Genomic DNA, 24,255 nt, shown 5'->3' with positions numbered 1-24,255 from the left:
GCCAATCCTGGTGGCCCTTCCTTAGAAATGAAGCTCCGATCTCGAAGAGTCCCCCAAAAGGCAGCGTTCTCCGATCCTGCCATGATGACATGTGGACATGGAGACAGCACGTGTCACCGGGCTTGGGGTAGGGGCCAGTCAATGGTTATTGCTCTGTGGAGTGCAGACTGAGCCCTCTAGAGCCCTCTAGGTCATGGTCCACGTTCTCTGGGGCCCCACGGGGAAGGGATGGTTTTACATCAGATAAGATGAGCTTGTAAAGAGGGGTGTGTAAATTGTGGCTTAGTCAAAACCCCCCACAAAAACATGCTCAATATTCTGGCGCTGGTTAAAGAAGCCTTGTGAATTTTGGAGGCCAATTCCCATTCTCCCTGTATTTTCCATAATTCCACACACCGTGTAGAGTTCAGTTCCCACTCGCTGCTCACAGCTCCCAAGGATGTGTGAGACCACGCTTGGTGGGCTCCTGCGGGCTGCCGATGGCCGGCGCCTGACGCCCGCGGCCCAGGGAGGGTGCTCAGGTCCTTCGGTGACTTGGCTGGTCACCTGGTGGAGACCACAGCAGGAAGTGGTCCTATCCCGACAGGTACTTGGGGCCTTGCAGTCACAGCTTGAGGAGGCATTTTCCCATTGAAAAGGTTAAAGCATGTCTGTCCTGTAATCTCTAAGGTTCTGCAGAGAAACCAAGGCAGTGCGTAACTGTCTAGGAAAACTGCTTTGCCTACATGCCAGCCTGGGAGGAAAGAAACAACAGCATCCGGCCCTGGGAGTGACTGCTTGCTTCTAGCCCAAAGCCAGGGGCTGGGGCGGCAGTGAGGTCAGTGGCCTTTCGAAATGAAGGAGCAGGAGGCTCAAGGCAGAGGGAGGAAGCAGGAATAGCAGAGGACAGCGTTGGAATGGAGGGAGGTGTCGCTTAGGCCTCTCAGGGATGAGGCTGGTGCAGATGTCACGGTCTCTGTCCCCGTCGACAGTTTCTGTCTGATAGTAGCTGACTTATGTTCTGAGTTCTCTCTAGTCTTGCTCATCTGACTCCAAAGGGCTGCAAGCAAGCGTTTGGGGGTATGGGGGGGCGGATTCTGGGCAGCAAGGGGCGGTGCCCCATGGGTTCTGACTGCACTTGGAGTGGCATCTGTGTCCTGGGTTGGGGAGGATGGCAAAGGACTCCATGTCAGCATTGTCGTCATCCCCGTCACCTGTCTGGCCTCCTGGCATGGGGGCAGCGCCTGGCGGTGCTGGGGGCAGGGAGGAAGGCATGAGGTAGATTGGCGGATGTGTAGGAGGGAGGGGGCACGATCGGCTCTCCTGCGGGCCTGCTTCTGAAGAGAGAGATCAGAGAGAGCGAGTGAGCGAGGGGTCTGGCGATGAGGATGGTTCAGCGTCCATGGTATTTGAATGAAACACACTTTGAGAAATCAACCGATTTACTTTTTAAGCCCCTTGTAGAAAAATATATCCAGAATGAATCTGTCTCACATCTCAGTTCTGAAATTGCCTTTAGTTCACAGGTTATTGGTCAACAGAAAACAGGAAGTTGTGGCTGCACAAAGCTGACTCCAGGCGGCTTTCCTCCATGGTCTCCGTGGTTACCATCCTCTAGCACAGCAGGTGGGTCTCTGCTTTATTTGGGGTGAAAACTGTCCTCCAGGGCACCTACCTGGGCTGGGAGGTGGGGAGAGGGCTGGGCTGGGTGGGAATGGCAGGGACTGAGCTTCTGTGTCTGGCGGTACCATCTTTAGATCAAAACACTTGGAGCTTGCTAGGAGCGATTGGCCCCAGCCAAGTTTTTAAAGGGCTCTTCTGGCTACTTCCGGGGACTTGGGCTAATAGGACCTGTGAATGACTTGGAGACTTAAGATAAAAGCCTGGGCCAGCCCCAGGCCAGTCTCGCTGGGTCAGGGTTGCTGGGGCCGGCATTTGAAGTGTCATGCGTGGTCCATGCCCAGGCCTTCTTGTGCAGAAAGGCCACTCAATCATCTAGAAACAGACCCCCTCTTCTACCACCAGTAGCTGGGTGGGCTTGTGGACCTGGGACCTCCACGTGGGCTCACTATGAGGATGAGGGCCTCTAATTCAAAGCCTTAGCCAGGTGTTATTTGTGTTTGTTATTCCGAAAAAACAAACAACCCAAAAAACAAAAAAAAAAACTGTTGAATTTTGGTGAAATTTTATTTCAGGATTCAGGAATGTTGGGATAGTGAGTTGGGATAGTGATAATGGCCTTTTTGGCGATTGTTTCGGTAAAAGGAATCCTCCTTGAATGCGAAAAACGAGTAGTTGACGTTTTGTGTTCATCACAAGGATTGCTGGCTGGGTTTGCTTCAAGGCCCACCTGTTGCGATGACTTCTGACCCCAGCTGGTTTCAAATTGTGTTCCATGGGCCAGCCTGGTCCCTGCCTCCCGCCCAAGCAGCTCTGCGGAAAGCATCTGCCCGCGAGCCTTTGTGAATCTGCACATTGCGCTGTTTTCGGGCCCGTGAATCCTTTCTCCAGTCCAGCTGTGTCTGGCATGTGGGCAGCGAGACGGGCGCTGCCCGGTGAGGACAGGAGGGGCAGGTGTGCTTTTCCGAACACTCAGCAAAGCCGGGACGGGGAAGGAGCAGGTGCTGCGGTTGAAGAGGCCAGTTGGGATCAGTTCAGTCTTCTTCTTAGGAATCTGCAAGCTAGAGGGGCCGGCGTTTGAGCCCGGCTGTCAGTGGGCTCCCCTCCGCTGGGCGCGGGGGCTTTTTTCTGCCAGGTGCTGCCACAATTTAGGTTTTTCCGGAGGGTGACGTTCATGAAAATTGGAGAATTTCCGTGATTAGAGTGGGAGTTTGGAAGTGAATGTGTCAAGAGATTGAGGCAAGAATAAAAAGAAGCCCTGACTGGTTTGGCTCAGTAGATAGAACGTCGGCCTGCGGACTGAAGGGTCCCAGGTTTGATTCCGGTCAAGGGCATGTACCTTGGTTGTGGGCACATCCCCAGTAGGGGGTGTGCAGGAGGCAGCTGATGGATGTTTCTCTCTCATCAATGTTTCTAACTCTCTATCCCTCTCCCTTTCTCGCTGTAAAAAAATCAGTAAAACATTTTTTTTAAAAATTAAAAGGGGGAGAACCATTCATCCCAGTTATTGTGTGACTGAATATGAGACTTTTGAAGACAGTTTCCTCAACCTATATCTACATATTGTACCTGTAGAAAAAAATCTAAAGTGTGAATGCACATGTTTAGACACACTCCTGAGAATTGTGGGAAACAGGTGTCTGGTGGACCAAGATACAGGAGATGCATAAATAGATGGCTGATCTCAGGAAACTCGGGGGAGAGGTGGGTACAGGTGGGCTAGGCAGACAGGTGGGAGGGGAAGGGGCTGTGTATGAGTGAGGCAGGGTCTTGCCTTCTCTGCAGCACAGGAAACCATGGCTGGCGGGGGAAGGGGCTACACTAGCTAAGGTGCCTGCGGTGGGACCGCCTCTCTCAGGTGGTTAGAAAGGCGATCGTTCAGCCAGCGAGTGGGCCGGTATGTTTTGGCCGCTGATGTGCGAAGGAAAGCAGTGTTCCGAGAACCCAGGGGAGCCTCTTTCTCGCTGAGATTCTTTATAATAGACTGTCTTCCCAAAGCTGCTGGGTTGTACTGAGAGCCCACCATCGCCGAGACACGTGGGAATAGTTCAGCAGAATATAACCAGCCTGCATCCTTCTGATTCTGAGCTTCGGAGTGTGTGCCACTGGGGAGATGGGGGCGCTGTGTGTGAGGTGAAATACTGGAACCCTCCCTGTACTAACTGCGCTGCGATGACGCAGGGACGAGGGGCACCAGAGCTGAGCGCAAGGGCCACAGGCAGAGAGGAAATTGGTTTTTAAAAGGGAACCTGCCTGGACACCACTGTGTCCTTGGGGATTCAGCAGTGAGTCTGGAGGTTGCCAGGCAAGCCTCATCTGCCTTGAATCTGAGCCTGGCTACTAAAATGTCCTCCTTCCAGGCCTAGCCGATTTGGCTCTGTGGACAGAACGGCGGTCTGCAGACTGAAGGGTTCCAGGTTCGATTCCGGTTTAGGGCATGTACCTTGGTTGCAGGCTTGATTCTTGGCCTTGATTGGGGTGTGTGCAGGAGGCAACTAATTGATGTGTCTCTCTTTCTCTCCCCTTCCCTTCCACTTTCTCTAAAAATCAATAGAAAAATATCCTCAAGTGAGGATTACCTAACAATGTCCCCTTCCATGGTGAAAAGCAGGCACACAGGGTCTTCCTAGTTTCTTGGGGTCCCAGCCCAGAGCACAGTCTTTGCCATGGTGGTGGCTGATCGGTACTTGGGGGTGTCAGTGCTGTAGGGGACTGTTCCTCCTTGATAACCACTGTCCTTTCTGGCTGGGGGTCCTAGGGTGGCAACTCTCAGAGACTTGGCCTAAGGCAGGGACGAATAGAGCGGGACCTCGGAGAGCATCTTTCTGCTTACTAGCATTTGAGATTATAAAAAATTATTTTTTAATCCAAGTTTCCAAAATAAAGCGAGTGATTTCCCCACCCCACCCCAAGCTGCAGTAAGTCTTACTGGCTCTCTCTCAGGCGTACAAGTCAAATGGAAAGAAAAGCAGGAAGCAGCTGCGAAGGAGGAAAAGGAGCAGAGCGAGGGCAGGCGTGGCTCTCCGGCCTTAGCCAGGCCCCTGCTCCTGCGGGCCGTGTCTGGGCCTGGCCTCAGGCCCCTCCGCAGGGTGCAGTCTGGCTGGGTCTGGCGGCGAAGGAGAATGACTACGTGAAGGCAACCGACGGAAGTGCCCGCCTGGAAAGCAGGGGCGCTGGGTTCCACGGCGGCCCCAGCCACGTGGCATGGAGCTGGGCACGGACACGCCTCCTGTGCCCACCGTGGCCCGAGGCTTACCTCATCCTCCCCAATGGGAACACCGCAGCTTGGCGAGTGGCGCGCAGCGCACACCTTGGACGAGGAAACTTGCAAGGAGACCGGTGTCGAACCACGAAGCGGATACGGGTTTTTGCTTTTGTCTGTGAAAATGTACAGGGCGCCCGCCCGCCCGGGGGCTGCGGTGTCAGGATGGGGCTCCGCGCCGGCCGCCTCACACCTCGCCCACCCACACCACGGTGGCGCCCCGCCGGACGCCCGCCACCTCGCACCGCAGCGCGTTCTGCCGCCCGTCGATGAGGAACAGGGACTCCCGGGCCGGCGCGAGGAGGTACTGCCCGAACAGCCCGCTGTCCCGCACGGCCCTGCGGGGCCCTCCCCAGCGCCCGGCGGGCCCCGCGGGCGGCTCCTTGAGGCCCCGCAGCCGGCCGGCCCGGCCCGTGGCCAGCTCCAGGAACAGCAGGTCCGGCTGGGCCTGCAGCGCAGCGTAGACGCGGTACTGGCCGCCGTGGGCGAAGGAGCGCTGGAAGGCCACGTCGGAGACGCCCCCGCGGCCGACGTCCAGGGCGTGGAGGGTCCGCAGCTCCCCCCGCAGCGTGACCTCCTGCACGTGCAGCCGGGGGCCGGCGGCGGCCGCGCTGACCACGAAGCGCCCGTCGGGGGACGCGTGCGGGGTGCCGGTCACGTCGCCGTTGGGGCCGACCGTGGCGTCCGTGACGCCGTCGATGAGCAGCTGCGGGGCGGCCACGGCGCCGGCCCGGAGGCACTGCACGAAGAAGTAGCCGCCCAGGTGGGAGTGGGCCATGGCCTGCGGCAGGCAGCCGTGCCGCTGCAGCCCGATGGTCTTGACGAGCAGCAGCGTCTCCAGGTCCACCTTGTGCACGGCGGGCTCCGACGTGTTGAAGACGAAGCCGAACCTGGGAGGGGAGAGCGGAGGTCAGAGGTCATCAGAGGCCTCTCGGGGTCAGGGGGACCTGTCGTTTCTCTCACAGAACTGCAGCCTGTCCCCCTATCACAGCCCTGCAGGGGTCTGACGGCCCCTGGAGGAGAACTCCCATTCTGCGGGGACGGCTTCCTGCGATCCATCTGCCGTCTCCAACAGGAGGAGCGGGGACACAGAGGTTCCTGGACAGGCGCCTTCGTGCACACGCTCGTCGTTAGAAACGGTGCAGGAGGGTAACCGTGTCCGCCACCGCGTCTCCCCGCGGCTGTGTGCCGGCTGGGAAGGGCTGGCCTGTGCCTGCAGGGAAAGGACAGGGTGTGCCTGCCACGGCCTGGGTGAGGGCGCGGGCGGAGAGCCTCCATTCCCTCGGGGTTCGCACTCACCGGTGAGTGGGGATCGGAGGACGCAGGTTCAGGGAAGCTCAGGTTTCCCGAGAGGGTCCCCTCTGCCTGGGCCTGGGAAGGACACCCCGCTCCGGCCACGTGTGTGGTGCTGGTGGGCAGGGGGCCCGGAGGCGGTTTCACCCAGAAGGCCCGGCACTGCTGAGGCCCTGCCATCCACGGGGCCCGGGCACTTGCTTTCCTCTCTGAGCCCCCCGGGAATCTAATGAGGGTCCTTTCTCATTCCTCGGAGGCTCCGGGATCCAATCCAAGAGGGAGGTTTGGTGGCAGAGCTCGGGGGTGACTTCCCCAAATCCCTCATTGGAGCCGCTTGCTCCATAGTCAGAGGCAGGCCTCCCTTTGCTCCGAGAGCCTCTCCTAGATCCCTTGCTTTAGAGGCGTTCTGACCCTGCATCACCTGCAGGAAAGGGGAAAATCGCCCCCACCACTTCCTCTCCAATAGCGAATAGCAGCGCCTCAGAGTGGGGAAAAGGCCCTCTTTAGAGCATCCGTGAAGCATCCTTAAAGAGCCAGCGCGTGGGAAGCGCAGGAAAGAAATCCCGCTCTTTTAAGGAGCTTGAGCGTGAAAGCCACACCCAGGGCTGCGGAGTCTCTGCGTTTGCAGGACTCCAAGCTGAGCCCAGCCCCTCTGGGGGGTGTCCCCATTTAGAACCCCGTACGGGCTCTTTCCCAGGTGCGCTCTGCAGTGTAGTGGGGGTGGGGGTGGGGTGGGGAGGGCAGAGAGCGGTGATTTTCCTCCCTGGGCAAGGAGGACACAGGGATGAGTCCTATTTTTACAAGTTCAGCATCAGCTTGCAACCGTGAGTCATTTCTTCCTGGAGAAAGGTGCTGGATGTCAGGTTAGAGGAAGGCATAAATAGGGCCACGTGACACCTGGGTCTCGATGACTTTATCAAGGGCAGGCTCAGTCTGTGAGCAGCGGTGACGTTACAGAAAGTGTCAGGGGCGCTCTGAAATGAGTAGTGGGGAGTGGCGGGGGGTGGGGGGAGGTTTGCCGCGGAGGTCGGGGCTGTTATTGGAGCCTCTTCTTTGGGATGGTGGCACCCAGGCACCCAGGGGGCCTTGTTTCCTTGTAGGCCCCCTGCAGGGCGGCTCTGAGGGCTCTGAGAGGACCCTGGGGCGGTGGTTAGCAGAGGATGAGGCAGGATGGGGCACTCTAAGGAGCCCTGGCTTTGCATTTAGTCTGACTGCCAATTCCTGGCCGTGTGACCTTGGCCAGTGTCTTGTCTTCTCTGAACCTCAGTTTTCTCATCTGTAAAATAGGGTCGAGACCACTTCCATTTTGTGTCTAGCAAGGAGAGGGTGCTAAATTAACCACCTCTGTTTCTCCTTTCCCCTGTGGTCCTCACCTTGAGGATGCGCCTCCTTGACCTCACTGGGACCCCGAGGACACTAGGAGCTGGGTGCCTTCCTGAACTTAAACAGTTAGAGACCAGGGTGGGTCCATTTTCCTGTCCCTTCTGGAGGCGGTTCCAAGCCCGCCCAAGAGGAGGGGGGATGACGGAGACAGGAGTAAGTCCCACCCTGGCGGAGGGGTCCCCCGCGGGGCACAGACAGAGCGCGCAGGGCCTCGGGGCCTCGCCGGCGGGTCTCACCTGATGTGGTTGATGATGAGGTTTGTTGGGGGAATGAAGAAGTCGTCCACTCCTGCGAAGGGTGTGCGGATGAGGTGCTGGCCCTGGCCGGAGCTGGCTTCCGTGATCACCTGTGACAGAGAGCAGGGTCCCTGTGAGGGCCGTCCTAGTGGGGGGCTGGCGACCTGGAGCCCTCTGCAGGCTCCCCAGCAGACAGGCTGCCTGAGAGAGAGGATGGACAGGCCACAGCCGTGGGAAGGGGCGGGAGCAGGGTGGGTCAGCACAGGCAGGACAGGAAGTGCTGGGACGTAAGGGAGCCGTTCCGCCCACTCTGCCTGGCAGGGCCTGCCGCTGTCAGCTGTGGTGACTGCAGAGCGGGGCCTGAGCTGTGCTTGGGGCTTTGGAAGGAGGTCCCAGAACGGAAACACCACTCTGCTCAGATACAGCTTCCCCGCCCGCCCGCCTGCAGGGACGCCCCCCTTCTCAACACCTAGGCCTCCCTGGGAAAAGGAGAGAGCTCATTTCAATAACGAGAATGTGAAGCTGGGAACTGATGGCGGGTTCTTGATTTCCCGTCGATGCCAGGTGCCTGGCTGGCGTGCTCCAAGGCTGTGACTCCGAGAAAGCGGGATCTGGCAGGGGTGCCGTTCAGGGTGCCGGTCGTGCCACGAGAGGCCTTCTGATCGGAACGTCGGGGAGAGGTTTGGTGTCACAAAGGGACTCGCGGTGAGAAGTAAGGAACCAGGCCTTGTGTTTGGCACAAACGGGTGAAGGCAGAGCGTGGCTGCCTGTTTCCCTGGAGGTTACACTCCTCCCCGTGGAGGGGACCTGAGCCGTTCCCGGGTGTGTCCCTGCTGTCTGCACAGGCCGGGCGCGTTGGCAGTGCGGAGCAGTCAAGCAATGTCCGAGGCTAGAGAGGAGGAGAGCGGTCTGCAGGTCCTGCCAGAGCGCTCCCTGTGGGCAGACCGGGCATCTACCTGCCCATTAGCCACCTGCCCATTAGCCTGTGTCCTCTGCCTTTTCACGCACTCATCAGCCTCCACGTCCAGGGCCGTTGCCCTGAAAGGCGGCTGACCTGCCGCCAGGGGAGGAGCTTGGCCAGCTGTGGGCAATGTTGGCTTGAGGGCCCCACAACAAGAAGCCCAGAGCAGCACCGGAGGCAGAGGCCAGGCCTAAACGGGGAGGGGAGATACTCCGACCTTCACCTGGGGGCCGTGCACAAAAGGAAGGATCCAGATTTCAGCAGCCTCAGGCCCAGGAGCTCGGGTGGGCCTTGGTGACACCCATGGCTTTCAACCCTGGATGCTGTTGGCTTTTTCGAATGAAATTGTCTTCTGGCTCTTACTTTTATGGTGAAACTAACAGCACCTGGTGTCTCCTCAGGCAGGTGTGAGGGCTGAATCCTTTCGGAACCAGCTTCCCAGGGGTCGGCAGGCGGAATGTCGATTAGAACCACGAGAGCTGTCACTTTCAGCCTCGGGGCAGCTCTAAAGCTCTACGGTTGCATTAGGTCATTTTCCTGGGATTAAAAAAAGGCCGAATGACGATTCCATGGCAAGTCCGTGAGGAATAGCTCTGGGCAGGAAGGAAGTCTCAGCCTCAGGAAACGGGATCTTGGAGAGTCGAGGGGAAACTGCCAGAGAAGTCCAAGCAGTTGTGCAATCCTTGCTTGATGTGCAATCCTTTGTCATGGTAGCTTATCATAGAGATGGAAAATCACAGGCTGTCAGTGGTCAGTGCCATTCACGCCGCACCACTCTGACACCCTGTACACAGAGGTTACTTCATCCAAACACAGCACAGCGTGCACTGCTGTGGGTGTGCCCCTTCATTCCTCTCACCAGCCTGGAGCTCCTTGGCCTGTGTCACCAGCATGTGACTGGGTGCAGCAGGGGCTCCAGCGTAATGGTCGAACCCCTGGAATGTGCCGGCTCTGAGAACTTGCTTGGTTCAGGAGGCGTGTATATGTAGCTGGACAGCAGGTGTCCTTTGCTGCTCAGGGCGGGGCAAGGAGGACCGAGCATCTCCCTCAGAAGGTGGACGAGCCAACTGAAAAGTGGCATTTGGGGAAGGGCAGGGGACAAGGTGTCCCGTGGAACAGGCTGAGAGGCAGCTCAAAGCTGGGCCTGGGAGTGAGTGGGTAAGAGAGTGGAGTCAGGGCAGGAGTCAGGAAGATGCCAAGGGTTCATTCCTTTGTGGAAGCATCTTCCTGTGGTCATAGCGAAGTTTGTGTAGCCAATTCCTTAGTGTTGGGTATTTAGAAACATTAGAATATTATTTTAAAATTGATCTTTACTGGTGAAAGCATTACAGATGGCTGCTTTGTCTCTCTCCCTCCCACCCCCCCTGCATGAATCCCCTCCTCCTTGAACTCACCCCTCTCAAGCCTCTGCCACACTATTGGCTGTGTCCATGGGCTATGCATCTATGCATATAAGTTCCCCGGTTAATCTCTGAAATTCATCAATCTATAATACAGACAATGCAGTAACACAGCTAAATCTTTGTCCATATCCATGATCACAGCCTACGGATAAGTTCTGAGAAGTCAAGTTGCTGGGTCAAAAAGCACTGTTTTGAAGCTTTTGGTTCAGATTTCCAAACTGCTCATCACCAAGGCTATGTCAGCTGGTCTTTCTGGAAGTGCTCATTTCCCTAACCCCGGCCCGACTGCAATAGAGGTAGGCTTATCCATCTATTTCATTTTCTTGTCATAGTGCACATTTCCTAGATTTGCCAATTACGGTGATGGAGGACATCATGGTTTAATTATGGAAATTAATTAAAATGCTTTTAGTGCTTTGTCATTTAGGCAAAATTTGCTCTTGGTTTCTGGGAAATAGTCTTCATTATATTTAAAGAGTTTTCCTTCTAGTCCTATTTTTAGGTATTTTATTAAGACTGCTGCATTTAATTAAATGCCTTTCAGCATTTATTGGAAATATCATAGGTTTTTTTTTCCCGCCCTGTTTTAATTTGTTTGTGTTATATATAATGTTGACTGATTTCCTGAGAGCGAACCATTGTTGCATCTGGGAATTTAATTTGTTCCCTGCTTCAGCAATTACATGCATTGCTGGACTATATGTCTAACACCATGATTAGAATTTTGCTTTTGTATTCATGAGATTAAAAATAGCATAAAAATATAAACTAATCAGTTTTTATAATTATACCAGTTATTTAAAACAAATACAGGAGCTGTACATTGCCCCCCATGATCTGAGAGTTAAAATAACTTTAAAATTGTATTTTGAAGATTTGAGAAAACTCAGATATACATTTTTCATTTTTCTATGATAGACCTTTAATCTTTTAGAAACCTCTTCAAAGATAATTGTTCTAGTTTAACTTTTCCTTTTCTTAGGTCAGTCTGTTTCTCCCCCCCCCCCCCCCCATTTTGTAAATAATCATTCATTTCTTCTAGGTTTTAAAATTTGCTGCCCCAGAATTGCAATGTAGTATTATTTTATAATTATTTTCATTCTCCTGTATCTGTAGTCATAGCCTTCTTTCATCCTTCATTTTGCCTCTTTTTCCTTTACCAGGTGTGAGAAGAATTTTTTTTTCATGTTTTTATTTGTTAGATATCTGCTTCTCTATTTGTTCTCTAATTATTGTTTCTATTAATTTCTATTCTTACCAGTTATTTTGTTCTTTTCCTAATATCTTAACACAAATACTTGCTTTGCAGGGTCTGAAGACACAAATATTCCTTGTATACACTTTCTCTGTCTCCCATAGGTTTTAATGTGAAACACTCTTTTTTTCATTACTTTTGAGACAGTTTATAACTTCCCTTTTAATTTCCTCTTTGATCCAATAATGATCTAGGAGTGTTTCCTTATTAAGTCACATTTTATTTAGGTCACATATTAATTACTTCTAATTATCAGATAATGTTGTCTATAACATCTATAAAATTTATAAATGTTTTCTTCATGATTACTGGTACACTTATTTATATGTGAACGTGTGAATAAACTATTTGCAGCTGAAAGGTTTCCTATTAATTAAACCAAGTTCCTCAGTCATATTATTCAATTTTCCCATGTCATCATTTTGTCTCCTTGGTTACAATATAAGTGTATTTTAAATAAAATCCTCCTTGTATTTTCAAACGCTCTTATGTATTTAGTTGTCATGTTGTTAGAGATCTACTGGCTATTTGTTGTCACGTCTCTCCTTATGCTGGTATCTTTAACCTTAAGTCCCACCTTGTCTGGTACTAGTATTACCACCTGTACGTATCTCTTAGCTCTCCTATCATCACTAGTTCCAGGGCTCTAAATTCAATCTCATTATCATTTTGTTTTATGTGTTTCTCATGAACACATTAGAGTTAGTTTTCTTTCTTTCCTTCTTTTTTTAAAGCCCAACCTGATCACCTCTGCTTTCAACAGAATTTAGTTCTCAGCTAAAACATTCTCTATATCCTCTCTTATTCAAGTAAGATGACACTTTTGAGTATTCTTACTCCCTTCTCTTCGCTCCACTCTGTACCCTCATTTTGACTAAATATATCTTAAGTTGTAGCCTACTATCAGGATTTCTGTATGTCTCTGCTAATTCTAACATCTTTACTTAGCACTGATTATACATTTCCAGATAGTTTCTCCTCATCCATGTTATTTAGTTTTAATCCTCACCTAATGATATGTTTTGATTGATTTTGAGAGAGAGAAACATTGATCTATTGTCTCCTGCATGTGACTCGATCAGGGATCAAACCGGCAACTTGGGCATGTGCCCTGACCGAACCTATAACCTTTTGGTGTGTGGGATCATGCTCCAACCAACTAAGCTGTCCATCTATGGCATCCATATTACTTTTAGTTTTACACCATCCTCTCCAGGTTTTTTACTTATGACTGTCTTTTCTTTATCCTTCTCCGTCTTGAGGTCTCTAATCTGGTTCCTCAAATGTGTTCCCAGGTGTGCACATGAGTGATATGCTCTCTGGATTCTGCATATTCTTATATATTTCCTTTGTCCTGACAGGTAAATGATATCTTGGTGGGTTACAGGATTCTTGGACATCAGCCCTTTTATCTAACTAATGTGACTCCGTGGTCTTCCAGGTCCTGTTGCGGTGAAAAGTTCAAGGCCCATCGGATTGTTGTTTCTTCTTCAGGTAACTGTTCCTTCTGCCTTGGAAGAGTTCCCCTCTTTTACTCGCAAAGGCAGAGATGTGTCATTTCTCCTAAGACAAGCCAGGAAGTTGTAGATCCTCTTGGAAGTTTTATTCCAAATGTATTTATGTTGGACTCCATTCCAATAGTTTCCTTTTCTCTTTCTAAACTTCCATGTTCTGAGATGTTGTGTCTCAGTCTCTTCATATACTTGGGCCTTGGTAGAAAACATGCATTTCCCGATTTATCTACTGCAGTTGAAAATTAGAAAAGCATTTTGTTCATTTTTAGTTCCAGAAGAATCTTTTGTGGTGGTCCCTCCCATTGAGTTTCCTCAAGTGCTTTCTTAGAGCTGCCGAGGGACCAATAATAAAACCAATTTCTATGGGCTTATCCTCCATTCCGAGTGACCTTTATCTTGGGTCCTAGGAGTTCTAATGGATTATCATTTGTTGTCAGCTCACGGGGGCTCAGGAGGGTTGATGAGTTCAGTCACCCACACAGCCTCAGTTTGCAGGTGGTGAAGCTGTGCCCTCCCCCTGGTGCAGCAAAGGAAGGCAGGAGGCCAGTCCCCGGAGGAAGATTCTCTAGAGCAGGGTGTTCATGGCCTCTCACCAGTCTTAGGAATAGGGTGAACTTGGCTCCGTCTGCAGCCCTTCTCAGCTGGGGTTCGGAGAAATAATTAAACCCTAAGGCCTAAGGCATCCTCTTTATGTAACGGATTACCTTTTCTGAGCATCTGGAATTGGTTCTATGCATCATTTTGGGGAGAATTGAGAAAATAGGCATTCAAATTACTTTATGTAGATCTTAATCCTCTCGCGCATCCCTGATGAGAAAGACTGAGCCACACACACACACATACAGGTGGCGTGAGTCTTTCCTGGCTGGCAGAGAGGGGAATCCCACAGATTTCTGGGGCCCAAGCTCTTCTCAGAGGGGGTACAACAACTGGAGTGGGGGCTGCAGAGCCTGCTGCGGGGGTTGGACCATGGGCAGATGACCTAACTCTTCTGTGCCCTCCTACACTGGAGGCAGTCCACAAACACACTTCCGTTTATGGACATAATTGCTGCTGCTTCCTTTCCTTCCCCTTCCTTATTGGCCAGCGTCTAGTGCTTGCTTTGATACTAAATTTCTAGCCCACCCAGCCCAAGGTGAAGAGAGCTTGTCTCCTTGCCACAACTCCCATCCCTCCTGAGCCAGGATTTCCTGGGGTCAACAGTACAGCATGAAGACTGGTGTTGTGGGGCCTGGGAATGGTCATACATGAGAATCCTACCTATTCTGAGTAATACTGTCTTTAACTGCAGGCCTTGCTGAAGACACCCTGTCAATTGCCTGTGAGGAGTGTTGGCCTGAAGCTGTTTCCGACCCTCTCCTTAAGCACTATGGACACGTTGTGGATAAATGGGGCTAGTCAGTAGGGAAGTGGGAGACAAACAGGGAGAGATGGGGTAGGGGTTAGACTCCACGTGTTCGACATACCTGGAGGCTTGGCTGGGACTTGTGCACATCCCCCCAGCTCAGGACCCACACTTGGTCATGTGACTTGTCATAGGACAGCTTAGCCGGCAGGGGGTCCACACCTATGGACTTGAACAACAACAAAGAGACAAGTTGGTCATGGCTGCCGTAGGGGCTGACACAGTGGTGGTTTCTGGGTGTCGTGCACGTGGCTATCACTCCCGGGTAAGGGGCAGGCAGCCCAGGGCAGAAGCCTGCCTTCCGGGTGTGTTGTCTTCAGAGGCATAAAATGGGTGGTTAATGACTTTAAAAACTTTTAAAAACTCCTTGTGTGTTTTACTTAAAGGAGAGGCCCAGGTCATCTTTACAGAAGCCTAAACACAGAAGCTTTAAGTTATCCATTTAAGAGTCGACTGAGGACCCTTCCATCACATCTCCTGGAAGCCTTTTGGGCCTCCTAGAGCTATGGTGGGCAAACTGTGGCTCTTTGGTCCCTTGAGTTTTTAGCCAAAGGCCAACTTAGGAGTACCCTAATTAAGGTAATAATAATGTACCTATCTATATAGTTTAAGTTTTAAAAATTTGGCTTTCAAAATCGTTGTACTGCTGATACTTGGCTCTGTTGACTAATGAGTTTGCCGACCACTGGGCTAGGCCCTTGGCGTCCTTCCCCAGGCTGCTCCAAGGTCTGGATACTGGTGAGTGGGCCCTTCTCCTGGGCCATTGGAGATCATCCTTTATCACCTTCTCTTTCCACAGCCTCTGTCTTGCACATCCCTTAGCGGGAGCTGCTGGGACTCAAACTACAGCACCAGGCAGTTATTTTTACTCCTGTAACTGACACTCTGCTCTCCCCCGAGGACAGCGCTTCCCCTGTGGCCCTGGCAAAAGGAGACTTTTCCCTCTTCTGCTACAATGTAGTTCTGTAAGTTCTAAACCCTCTTCTATGGTGATTCATTCTCAGTTCCTTCTTGGTTTCAATGATCTTTCCTTCCTCCCCATCTCAGCCACCATAACTTACACCTTGACAATATAATTTCTGAAATTTCAATTTCAACTAACCAGATTCTAGCTTTTCAGCTTTTAGGAGAGAAAACCCCATTGGTCAAAACTTCTAATGGAGCCCCTGAATCCACTTTTCCTTTCCTCATTCCCACCAAGTGTCTGTCTTCATTACTCCACTGACAGTTTCTAGTCCTTCGTGTCAGATTCAGAGGGTTATCATTAAAAAAAAAAAAAAATTCTCTCCCGCAGAGATGTTTACTTATTTTAGAGAGAAAGAGAAATTGATTTGAGAAACATCAATTGGTTGCCACCTTTATGTACCCCAACTGGGGATCGAACCAGCAACCTTTTTGGTGTACACAGGATGACACTCCAACCAACTGAGCCACCTGGCCAGAGCGTCACCTTTGCGATCCTCCTCGTACTTGATATTTCAGCAAAACTCCACATGGCTAATTATTTCCTTCTGAAAACGTTTTCTTCACGCAGCCTCCCACTTCCCTAGCCTTTATCTTCCTCATCCTGACTTCTGAACGTGGGTATATCCCAGGCCTTCAGCTTCGACCTTCTGTTGTCTACATCCTGGCCCTGGGTGAGCTCACCCAGTCCGTGGCTGCAGCTAACCTACTGCGCTCCAAGGATGTTCGAGTTCACTCCTCTGTCCATGAGCTCAACTTAACATTTACAAAACCGAACTCTTTGATTTTGTTACCTGCTGAAATATATTGTTTTCCTCCATTCACCACCATCTTTGAAGTCTCATTTTACTCTCTTGATCTAATTAAAACCTTCTGTTCTCTGAAGCCCCAAGGCTGTTACTGCTTTTCTACACCTCACACAACTCAGGTCCTTTGTTCATGTTAAGTGTACTTGTTACTGCCAGCTTCCTGGCTACTCTTTCCACTTACCAAAAGCTCTGAGATCTACCACTGTCTTCCTCTACCCAGAGCTTCTTAACACACCAGCAATGATACCACCTTGACACCATCTCTCTCTCTTTTAAAAATACCTCCTGACTACACATCCCTCTTCACAGCAAAACCTCCCTAAGGTTTGGACTGCAGCCATTGTCTCTTCTTTCTGCTTAACTGTTATCATCATATTTCATATTCTCATTTGAGCTGTTGTGAAGCAAGAGTCTAAGATTTTTGGCTTAGCTCCTCAAATTCAGAACAGACTTACCCACAGTCTCAAGATGCCGAGGAACAAAGGGAAAAGGTCCTGAAGAACACATCACTCCATTAGGAGTGAGGCTTTACAAAAACTTCCACTCCGCTTTGATTCAACTTAGTACTTGGTAAGATTAAAAGATTCATCCCCTATTATTTCTGCCTAAAAAGGAAATGGTAAACTTTCTTCTGTGGATGAGAGCCATCTAAAATCTCTAAAATATTTTATATGGAATGTTGTTGTACAATACATGCATGGATAGAACATATCCAAATTGAAGCACAAAGAGGCAAAAAAGGATGGAAAATGAGAGTAGAAAAGATTAGTGAGGTACAATTGAAAGGTCTAGGGTTTTTCTTTCTTTCTTTCTTTTTTTTTAAACAGCTCCAAAAGAAGAGACAAGAGAGCATGAGACAACATACTATTTGAAGAAATATATCAATCCATACATTCAAGAACCCCTAAAAACCCCGAATAAAAATAAATAGAACACATTAGCTGGCACATCTTAGTAAAACTTCTAAAGACCAACAAGAAAATCTGAAAATTAGTTTAAAAAGTGATATTATTACCTTCAAAAGATTGACAGTTGACCTATTAATAAGAATGGGAGATAATGGAGAAGCATCTTAAAATGCTGAAAATACATAATTGCTAATAATGTAGAATTCTATATTCAGTGAAAATATACTTTTAACATTATTTGTCCTTTATGTATTTTTATTTTCAAATAACCCAAAACTCCGAGACACTGTAGCCAGCAGTCCTGCACCAAAAGAACCATTAAAGAACATTTTCAGGAAGAATGAAAATGAACCCAGATCTAACTATGTACTTCAGAGGAATAAAGAGCAATGAAAAAGGTACATATGTGGATTAATATAAATGACTATCAACTGTACAAAATAATAATAGGCATTTCTTCAGGGGTTAAATTATATGTAGAGTTAAAATTCATTCCTACAATAATGCAAAAGGTTGGAGGGAGGGTTAAATTAAGAGTTAGTTCTAAGGTTCTATCATTAATGGGGAAGTGAAGTAACTTGTATGAAACTATATCGAGGTAAGGATGCATGTTGTAATCTCAATGGTGGTAATAATAATATAAAAGAATGAATTGTCAACAAGCTAACAGAGGGAAATGGAATAATAAAAGTGGCTAATTTAAAAAGTAAAAAGGAGAGAAAAGCAAAATAAACAGGTTAAATTAAAAAAAAAGTATGATACTAGATAATACTATATAAATTAATTATAATATACACAAATGGATCAAATACCCCAAATAAAAGGCCAAGATTATTAAACTAGATAAAAACTGAAAGACTTTATAAAAGACCATCTTAAATACCTGGACATAGACAGGTTGAAAGTAAAAGGATAGGAAATTACACCATAACACTAATCACAATAAATCTGATTTAGCTATACTCAGATCAAAATAGACTTTCAGGCAAGAAGCATCATCATTAATAAAGAGGAATATTTTATTAGAATAAAGGTCTCTCCCTCTCCAGGAGGTATTATAATTTTAAAGCAGAAATGGATAGAACTACAATAATGGTGGGAAATTTCAACATACTTCCCAACGCTGTTAGGCTAAGTGAACAACAACAGCAGCAAAATCTCCAGGTATTTTAAACTATTCAGAACATGTTCTCTGGCCAGGGAAATCAATAGCCTCCTATTGTATTTGTCAGGAAAAACCACTAACTTGGTTATATCCAACTTTCTCCATACAGTAAGTCTGTACCAGGGCAGCTAACCATTGCTGGGAAAAAAGATCCAGCCTTGCTCACTGACCTCACTTTAAATTTACATCCACAACCCCTACGTGGGCTTTCACGATTACCCAGAAGCCCCATCACATTTCCTGGGTAAATTCAATCTCACATGCAACTTTCACCTCTCCTCCAACCTCGGAGATAATTTTTCTTCTTCCCTGAGAAAACTGAAGCAACCAGAAGAGAAGTTCATCCACTACCAGCCCCCGAATCAGGTATTTGCACCGCGGTACCTGTGTCCTTTCTTTCCTCCTCTTACAGTGAAAGGATGTGCTTTTATCGGAGGCCAGCAACTCCACTTGCCTGCCCTGAACTTCACGGATCCCTGCTTATTTCCACGAGGCAGAAGAATTCGGGGAAACAGCTGCCCCCATCAGCATACCAATGCTATCATGTCACCTGTGCTAAAAATAAAGCTCCTTCCACATCTTCTTCCTGCCACTGCCTCATTTGTCTACTTGTACCCACCTTTACAGCAAACCTCCACAAAGTGGTTGCCTATACTCACCCTTCCCACTTCCTTACCGTTCTCACTTGGATCAGCTCCCTCAGGCTTGCCTTCCACCATCCTCTCTGTTCCTGCCTGCCAAGGGGATCCACATGGTACCCAATTCCGTGGCCAGTTTTCATAACGTGCAAATGCTCTCTGCAACATTTGATACTGCTGACCACTAGCTCTCCCTTAAAACATTTTTCTGGAATACCTCAATCTCTAATTTTCTTTGTTCCTTTCAGCTACTCCTTTAGGTCTTCTCATTGGCTTTTTCTCTCATTTGTGATCTCTAAGTGTTAGCGTGCTCAAACCTGTACCTCTGCTCTGTCTATACTCCCCTTGGTGACTTCTCACCCAGTTCTCTGGATTTAATATGGTTCATACGGTGATGATACCCTCACTGACATCTCCAGACCTGTTTATCTGTTTACGTGATTATATATACATCACCTGAAACTGAACAGAGCCAAAAACCGATTTCCTAATTTTCTCCCCTAGCCTTGCTCTCATCAGTAACATATTATCACAGACTTAGTGGCTTAAAGCAACACAAGCTATTCTCTTACAGTTTCTGGAGGCCAGAAGTCTGAAATTAATTTCATTGGGGTGAACCAACATGGCTCTGTAACTCCCGCTAGAGCAGAGTTTCTCAACCTTTCTTATGCGGCAACCTTTTAATACAGTTCCTCATGTGTGGTGACCCCCAACCATAAAATTATTTTTGTTGCTACTTCATAACTGTAATTTTGCTACTGTTATGAATTGTAATGTAAATACCTGTCTCGACCCACAGGTTGAGAACCGCTAGCAGAGACGCCTAAGACCATGGGAAACCACAATATTTACATTACGATGCATTACAGTTATGAAGTGGCAACAAAAATAATTTTATGGTTGGGGGTCACCACACATGAGGAGTTGTATTAAAGGGTTGTGGCAGTTCCTCTATCACATTTCACTTCCAGGAACATAGCACTCACTATTTAAAACTCCCTAACATTTTGGTTTATGGTCTGTTTCCCCAACTACGATATAAGACCTAGAACTTCCTTGCTCATTGCTGGCTGTTTTCCAAGCACCGAGAACAGTGCATTGCATCACACAGGAACCTCCTCTGAGTCCCCCCTCCAGCCTGACCAGCCCTCACAGTAGCCGGAGAGGGTGCAGAAAGCAAAGACCACTTTGGCTCCACTCCCTTAGATAGGCGTACCTGTAGGACTTTCTGGGCTTGAACGTCGACCACGAGGACTCTGTTCAGTGTCGGTTGGGCCACGTAGATGTACCGGTGCCTGACGTTCACTGCCGACGCCCACTGGCATGGCTGGGTGGTGTCTCCTTCTGTTTGAGGACAGATTTCTTCCTGTGAAGGAGATAGGCTACCATGAATACTTCTTAATCCCCTGTCCCCCACCCCCCTGACCTCTCAAGATCCCCTCTCTCCTGTCTCTCCTCCGTCCCTTTCTTGCCACAGAGAATCCTTTGGATTCACCGAACATGGCACACAGCCTTCCCACCTCACCAGTTCCCATCCCCCGCTTCTTCCGAGGCTGTACCTCCCCTCCTGCCTTTATCAGCAGCTTCCAGGGCCAGAGTCTTCCGCTCTTTTGTGCCACTTTCTCTCTGTCCTCATCACCAGTATTTTTTTTAAAAAATATATTTTATTGATTTTTTTTACAGAGAGGAAGAGAGAGAGATAGAGAGCTAGAAACGTCGATGAGAGAGAAACATCGACCAGCTGCCGGGGATATGCCCGCAACCAAGGTACATGCCCTTGACCGGAATCGAACCCGGGACCCTTCAGTCCGCAGACCGACGCTCTACCACTGAGCCAAACCGGTTTCGGCCTCATCACCAGTATTTTAAAAACGACTCTTAATGGCCAGACTTCTGAAAGAGTTCCCTACACTTTTCTGCTTCCTTCCCTCTCACATGCTCCTTAACCCCCGGCTGTAGAACCCACCACAAAGCTGTGAGTGTTCTCACCAAGGTCAATGTTGACTCCTCAGCTGTAAATTAATCCCTGGCCATAGTTTTATTCGAACTTGGGGCACCATCTGACTACTCCTTGGTTCTTCTCCCTCCGTTCCACTCCAGCGGCTGGGCCTTTTCTGTTGCTGGATCCTGCAGAGCTCACCCTGAATAACTTTTCTTCTCTGAAGTTAATCTCACCCAGACCTATGGCCTTAGCTGCAGTCTCTATGCCTACAACTCCCAAATTTGTCTTTAGCTCAATCCTCTTTTCTGAACTCCAGACTTATATAGCCAACTATTTAGCTTGACTTGATTGCTTAATGAACATCTCAGACATGTAAGTCCAAAATCAACTCTCAATTTTACCATCAGCCCTAATCATTCCATTAAAAAAAAACCAATGACATCTCCATTGCTTTACTCACTTGGACCAAAAACTTTGAGGCCACCCTAGCTGGTTTAGCTCAGTAGAGCGTTGGCCCAAGGACTGAAGGGTCAGGGGTTTGATTCCGGTCAAGGGCACGTCCCTCGGTTGCAGCCTGTGCCCTTACCAATTAAACATGCTGCTTCCCACTGAACAAAGTGGATGGACATCTAACCCAGCAGAGAGGCCGAGAGAAGATGCACTAACTCCCTCCTCACCCAGAAGGAGGGCCGTTCCGCTGTAACCCTCCCATGGGTGTTTGGCACTCTCATCCTGCTAGTGAGACTCTGGCTCCCCCTCAGGCCCCCTGTGGTTTTACCTGTGACTAGCTCTAAGTCCATGCAGTTCTCCCCTTTCCCATGGCCACTGGCCTACCCAGGACACCACCTTCCCACCTGGACAATTATAATGATCTCTCCACTCCCTCTGTGCTGCTGGCCAGCCCTTTTGACCACCTGCCCTCATGAGGTCTTGCATGTGTTCCTGATCATGGCCGCCCTTCGTCTGAAGTCCTCAGGGGCTCCCAGAGCGTTAGGGTACCGTTAGAACTCCTCAGCTCTGACCCTTCCCAATTCCAGGCCCTTCCCACACCCACCCTTCCCTCTAGGCACACAGAGTACTTTCCGTTTCCCGAACAGGACATATCTTATCCTCTACTCTCCATGTTAATGACATTCATTCCCGAAACCCATCACCAACCCTGACTCACTCTTCAAAACTGAGCCCAGGGATCACGTGTCCCAGGGGCCTTCGCTCCTCAGTTTCCAGCCCACCTTCCACATCCGCCAACAGCACCTACTGGGCAGCTGTGAACTTGGGGAGCCAGGAACCCACTCATAGGCCTGGGCCTCCCCTCGGGCTCAGTGCATGGACGTGGCTGCCCGATGAAGGAACGGGCATTTACATGCTCAGCCTCGTGCTCCTTGAGCCTTGGGACAAATGTGGAACCACACCACGTGTAGTAGGTAGAATCTAAGAACCAAATGGAACCCGTGGTGAAAGACTGACTTTAGGATTTTGTCCGTGTGTGATGTGGACGTGCTCTGGACGTGGGAACCTACATAGCTCATGAAGATCATCTCAGAGGGTTTGAGGTGCCTCTGGATCTCACAGTCCACGGGGTGCAGGATGATAATGCCATCATCGGAGAAGACATAGAACATGTTTCCCACACTGAGGCCTGGAAGGGGCAAACACAGCCATGGTTATGTCCCTCCAGCAGCTGCTGCCCCCCACTCCCCCCTCCCCCCCCTGTGGGGTCACATGTCATATCGGACACACACAAAACCGCAGCTCGGGTGCAGGCAACAGTGAAAGTCCTGGTGAAGGTGGGTGAGGTGAGATGAGCAGATGGTGTGGGAGCATGGGAGAAGGTGCCCGAGGGCTGTCAATCAGAACAGCACACAGAGGGCTCTGCAGTCCCCAGGTGTCCTTCCAGACACGCATGTCAGTCAACTAGAGCTGGCCACCTACACAGGTTTTCAAGTAAACGACAGCCGTGCGTTGACATACATCTGACCGATCCTGTTCTGAAAGACAAAGCTTCCCTTGGTCTACGTTGTCCACTCCACGCAGAATGGCTGAGGTGACTCCCCAGCAAAGGGGAAGGCTCTGATTTTGAACAGTTAGCTCCAGTTCCTGGAGTGTGAGGCCCTCAGAATGCTGAGGCAGGTGCTCCAAACGGAGTCCCAGCCTGTCTGTGCCGGCAAACCCCTCCCTCAAGACTGCGGGCTCCCCCTCTGCCCAGCAGTGTCTCTGTGGCAGCACTCGCCAGTGACAGAGCCCACAGCTGGTTGGGCCAGCCTGCCTGGCCCCACCCGGCCCAGGGCTCGGCCGTCTGGGAAGAAAAGGCCTTGGGGACCACCAGCTAGCGTAGCCTCCTTTTGAGGTCCAAGGAGGTCACCTGCCTTTGTGCACAGTTGGGGTTAGACCCTGAGTCCCCTGCTCAGAGTGTCCCCTCACGCTGCCTTTCCATAAAAGGCCAACCTGGCACAGAGATAGGTAAGGCTGGAGTTCTTCCTCCCACTTTCTCCCCACTCTTTCATATACTTTGAAGGTAGAACAATAAAAAGATTTCTATAAGTTCTAAAAAAAAAAAGAAAAGAAAAGAAATATATTAAATAAACATGCAGAGAACTCTTTCCTAATGGACAGAGGTCACTGAGTCCATGAAGCAACCTCGACTAACTCTGGTTCTGTGCTCAGAGGGCTGCAGGCAAGAGAGTGTCTGCCATGACAAATTGACCCCTGCCTCTCAAAGCTGGCATGGACCAGGGGTGTCCGCCTAGCTGCCGAGGGGAGCCTGGGTGTTGGGCAGCCTGCCCCTGAGAGTCAGACAAGCCATGAGTGCCGGGTCTCATCCCCTAGCAGGACCTTTGCTCCTGTCCCCTCCCCCCTGGCAAACTCACACCTAGGGGCCCGAGGGGTCAAAGCCCTTGCTCAACAGCAGACCCTAGGAATAGCCTCCTGGGGCCTCTCAGAAAACTGATGTTCGGAAGGACGAACGCCAGATTGAAGGCTTAATAGAATCTCCATGGGGTCTGCAGCTGTAGCTACATTTCAGGCCTTGCTCACAGTTGGCAATGGAACATGAGAATAAACAAATACTCAACAATTGACCTCACAGGAGACACAGTCTCATGATCAAGCTTCTGTCTGGGCTTAGCTTCCACTAAGGGGCCACCGAGGAGCTTCCCTTGCTTTGTGTGCTCTCACCATCTCGTTTCTCCTGGGGAGACTTGAGAGCACCCTGTGGTCGGGCAGCTTGCCTCTCTGTTTTGGCCTCTGCATTTCCCTATCTCCCGGCCTTGAGTCTTAGCGGTGAAGGGTACCAGTGCCGGCTGTCCAGGCATGATGGGAAGTGCTGCTGGCTTGTCCGACATTAGTGCAGCACCTGCCAGCCCTTGGGCAGCGTTGGTCTAAGTGGGCCTCCCGAGCAGGACTTCACACCTCCAGGGCCCCCTGCACCCTCTGGGTCCCTTTGCAGTGACCTCCTTAGAAAAACACCACCTCGCCCTAACCGGTTTGTCCCTTTGATTTTTTAGCAAAGGCCAGCTTAGG

At 50.0% G+C, this 24,255-nt stretch overlaps 1 protein-coding gene across 5 annotated transcripts in view; it reads right to left on the bottom strand.

The window, feature by feature from the left end:
• Positions 1-2,147: 2,147 nt before the first annotated feature.
• Positions 2,148-24,255, bottom strand: part of FSTL4 (follistatin like 4) — a 518,038-nt gene continuing 495,930 nt past the window's right edge. For 4 of the 5 annotated variants that reach the window (XM_084886586.1, XM_084886587.1, XM_084886585.1 and 1 more), the window contains 5 exons: positions 22,257-22,375; positions 20,011-20,160; positions 14,374-14,480; positions 7,774-7,974; positions 2,148-5,751 (listed from right to left, as the gene is read on the bottom strand). In XM_084886586.1, coding sequence (XP_084742712.1) covers positions 5,049-5,751; positions 7,774-7,974; positions 14,374-14,480; positions 20,011-20,160; positions 22,257-22,375 — 1,280 coding nt within the window. In that variant the 3' untranslated portion in view covers positions 2,148-5,048. Of the gene's footprint in view, positions 5,752-7,773; positions 7,975-14,372; positions 14,481-20,010; positions 20,161-22,256; positions 22,376-24,255 lie in introns of all 5 variants that reach the window. The other variant, XM_084886588.1, reaches the window with a different exon arrangement.

The sequence above is a fragment of the Pipistrellus hanaki genome, assembly GCF_964339955.1.
Source record: "Pipistrellus hanaki genome assembly, chromosome: 5".
NCBI lineage: Eukaryota > Metazoa > Chordata > Mammalia > Chiroptera > Vespertilionidae > Pipistrellus > Pipistrellus hanaki.
Note: the sequence above shows the minus strand (reverse complement) of the source record. Positions and strands in the feature narration are given on the sequence as shown.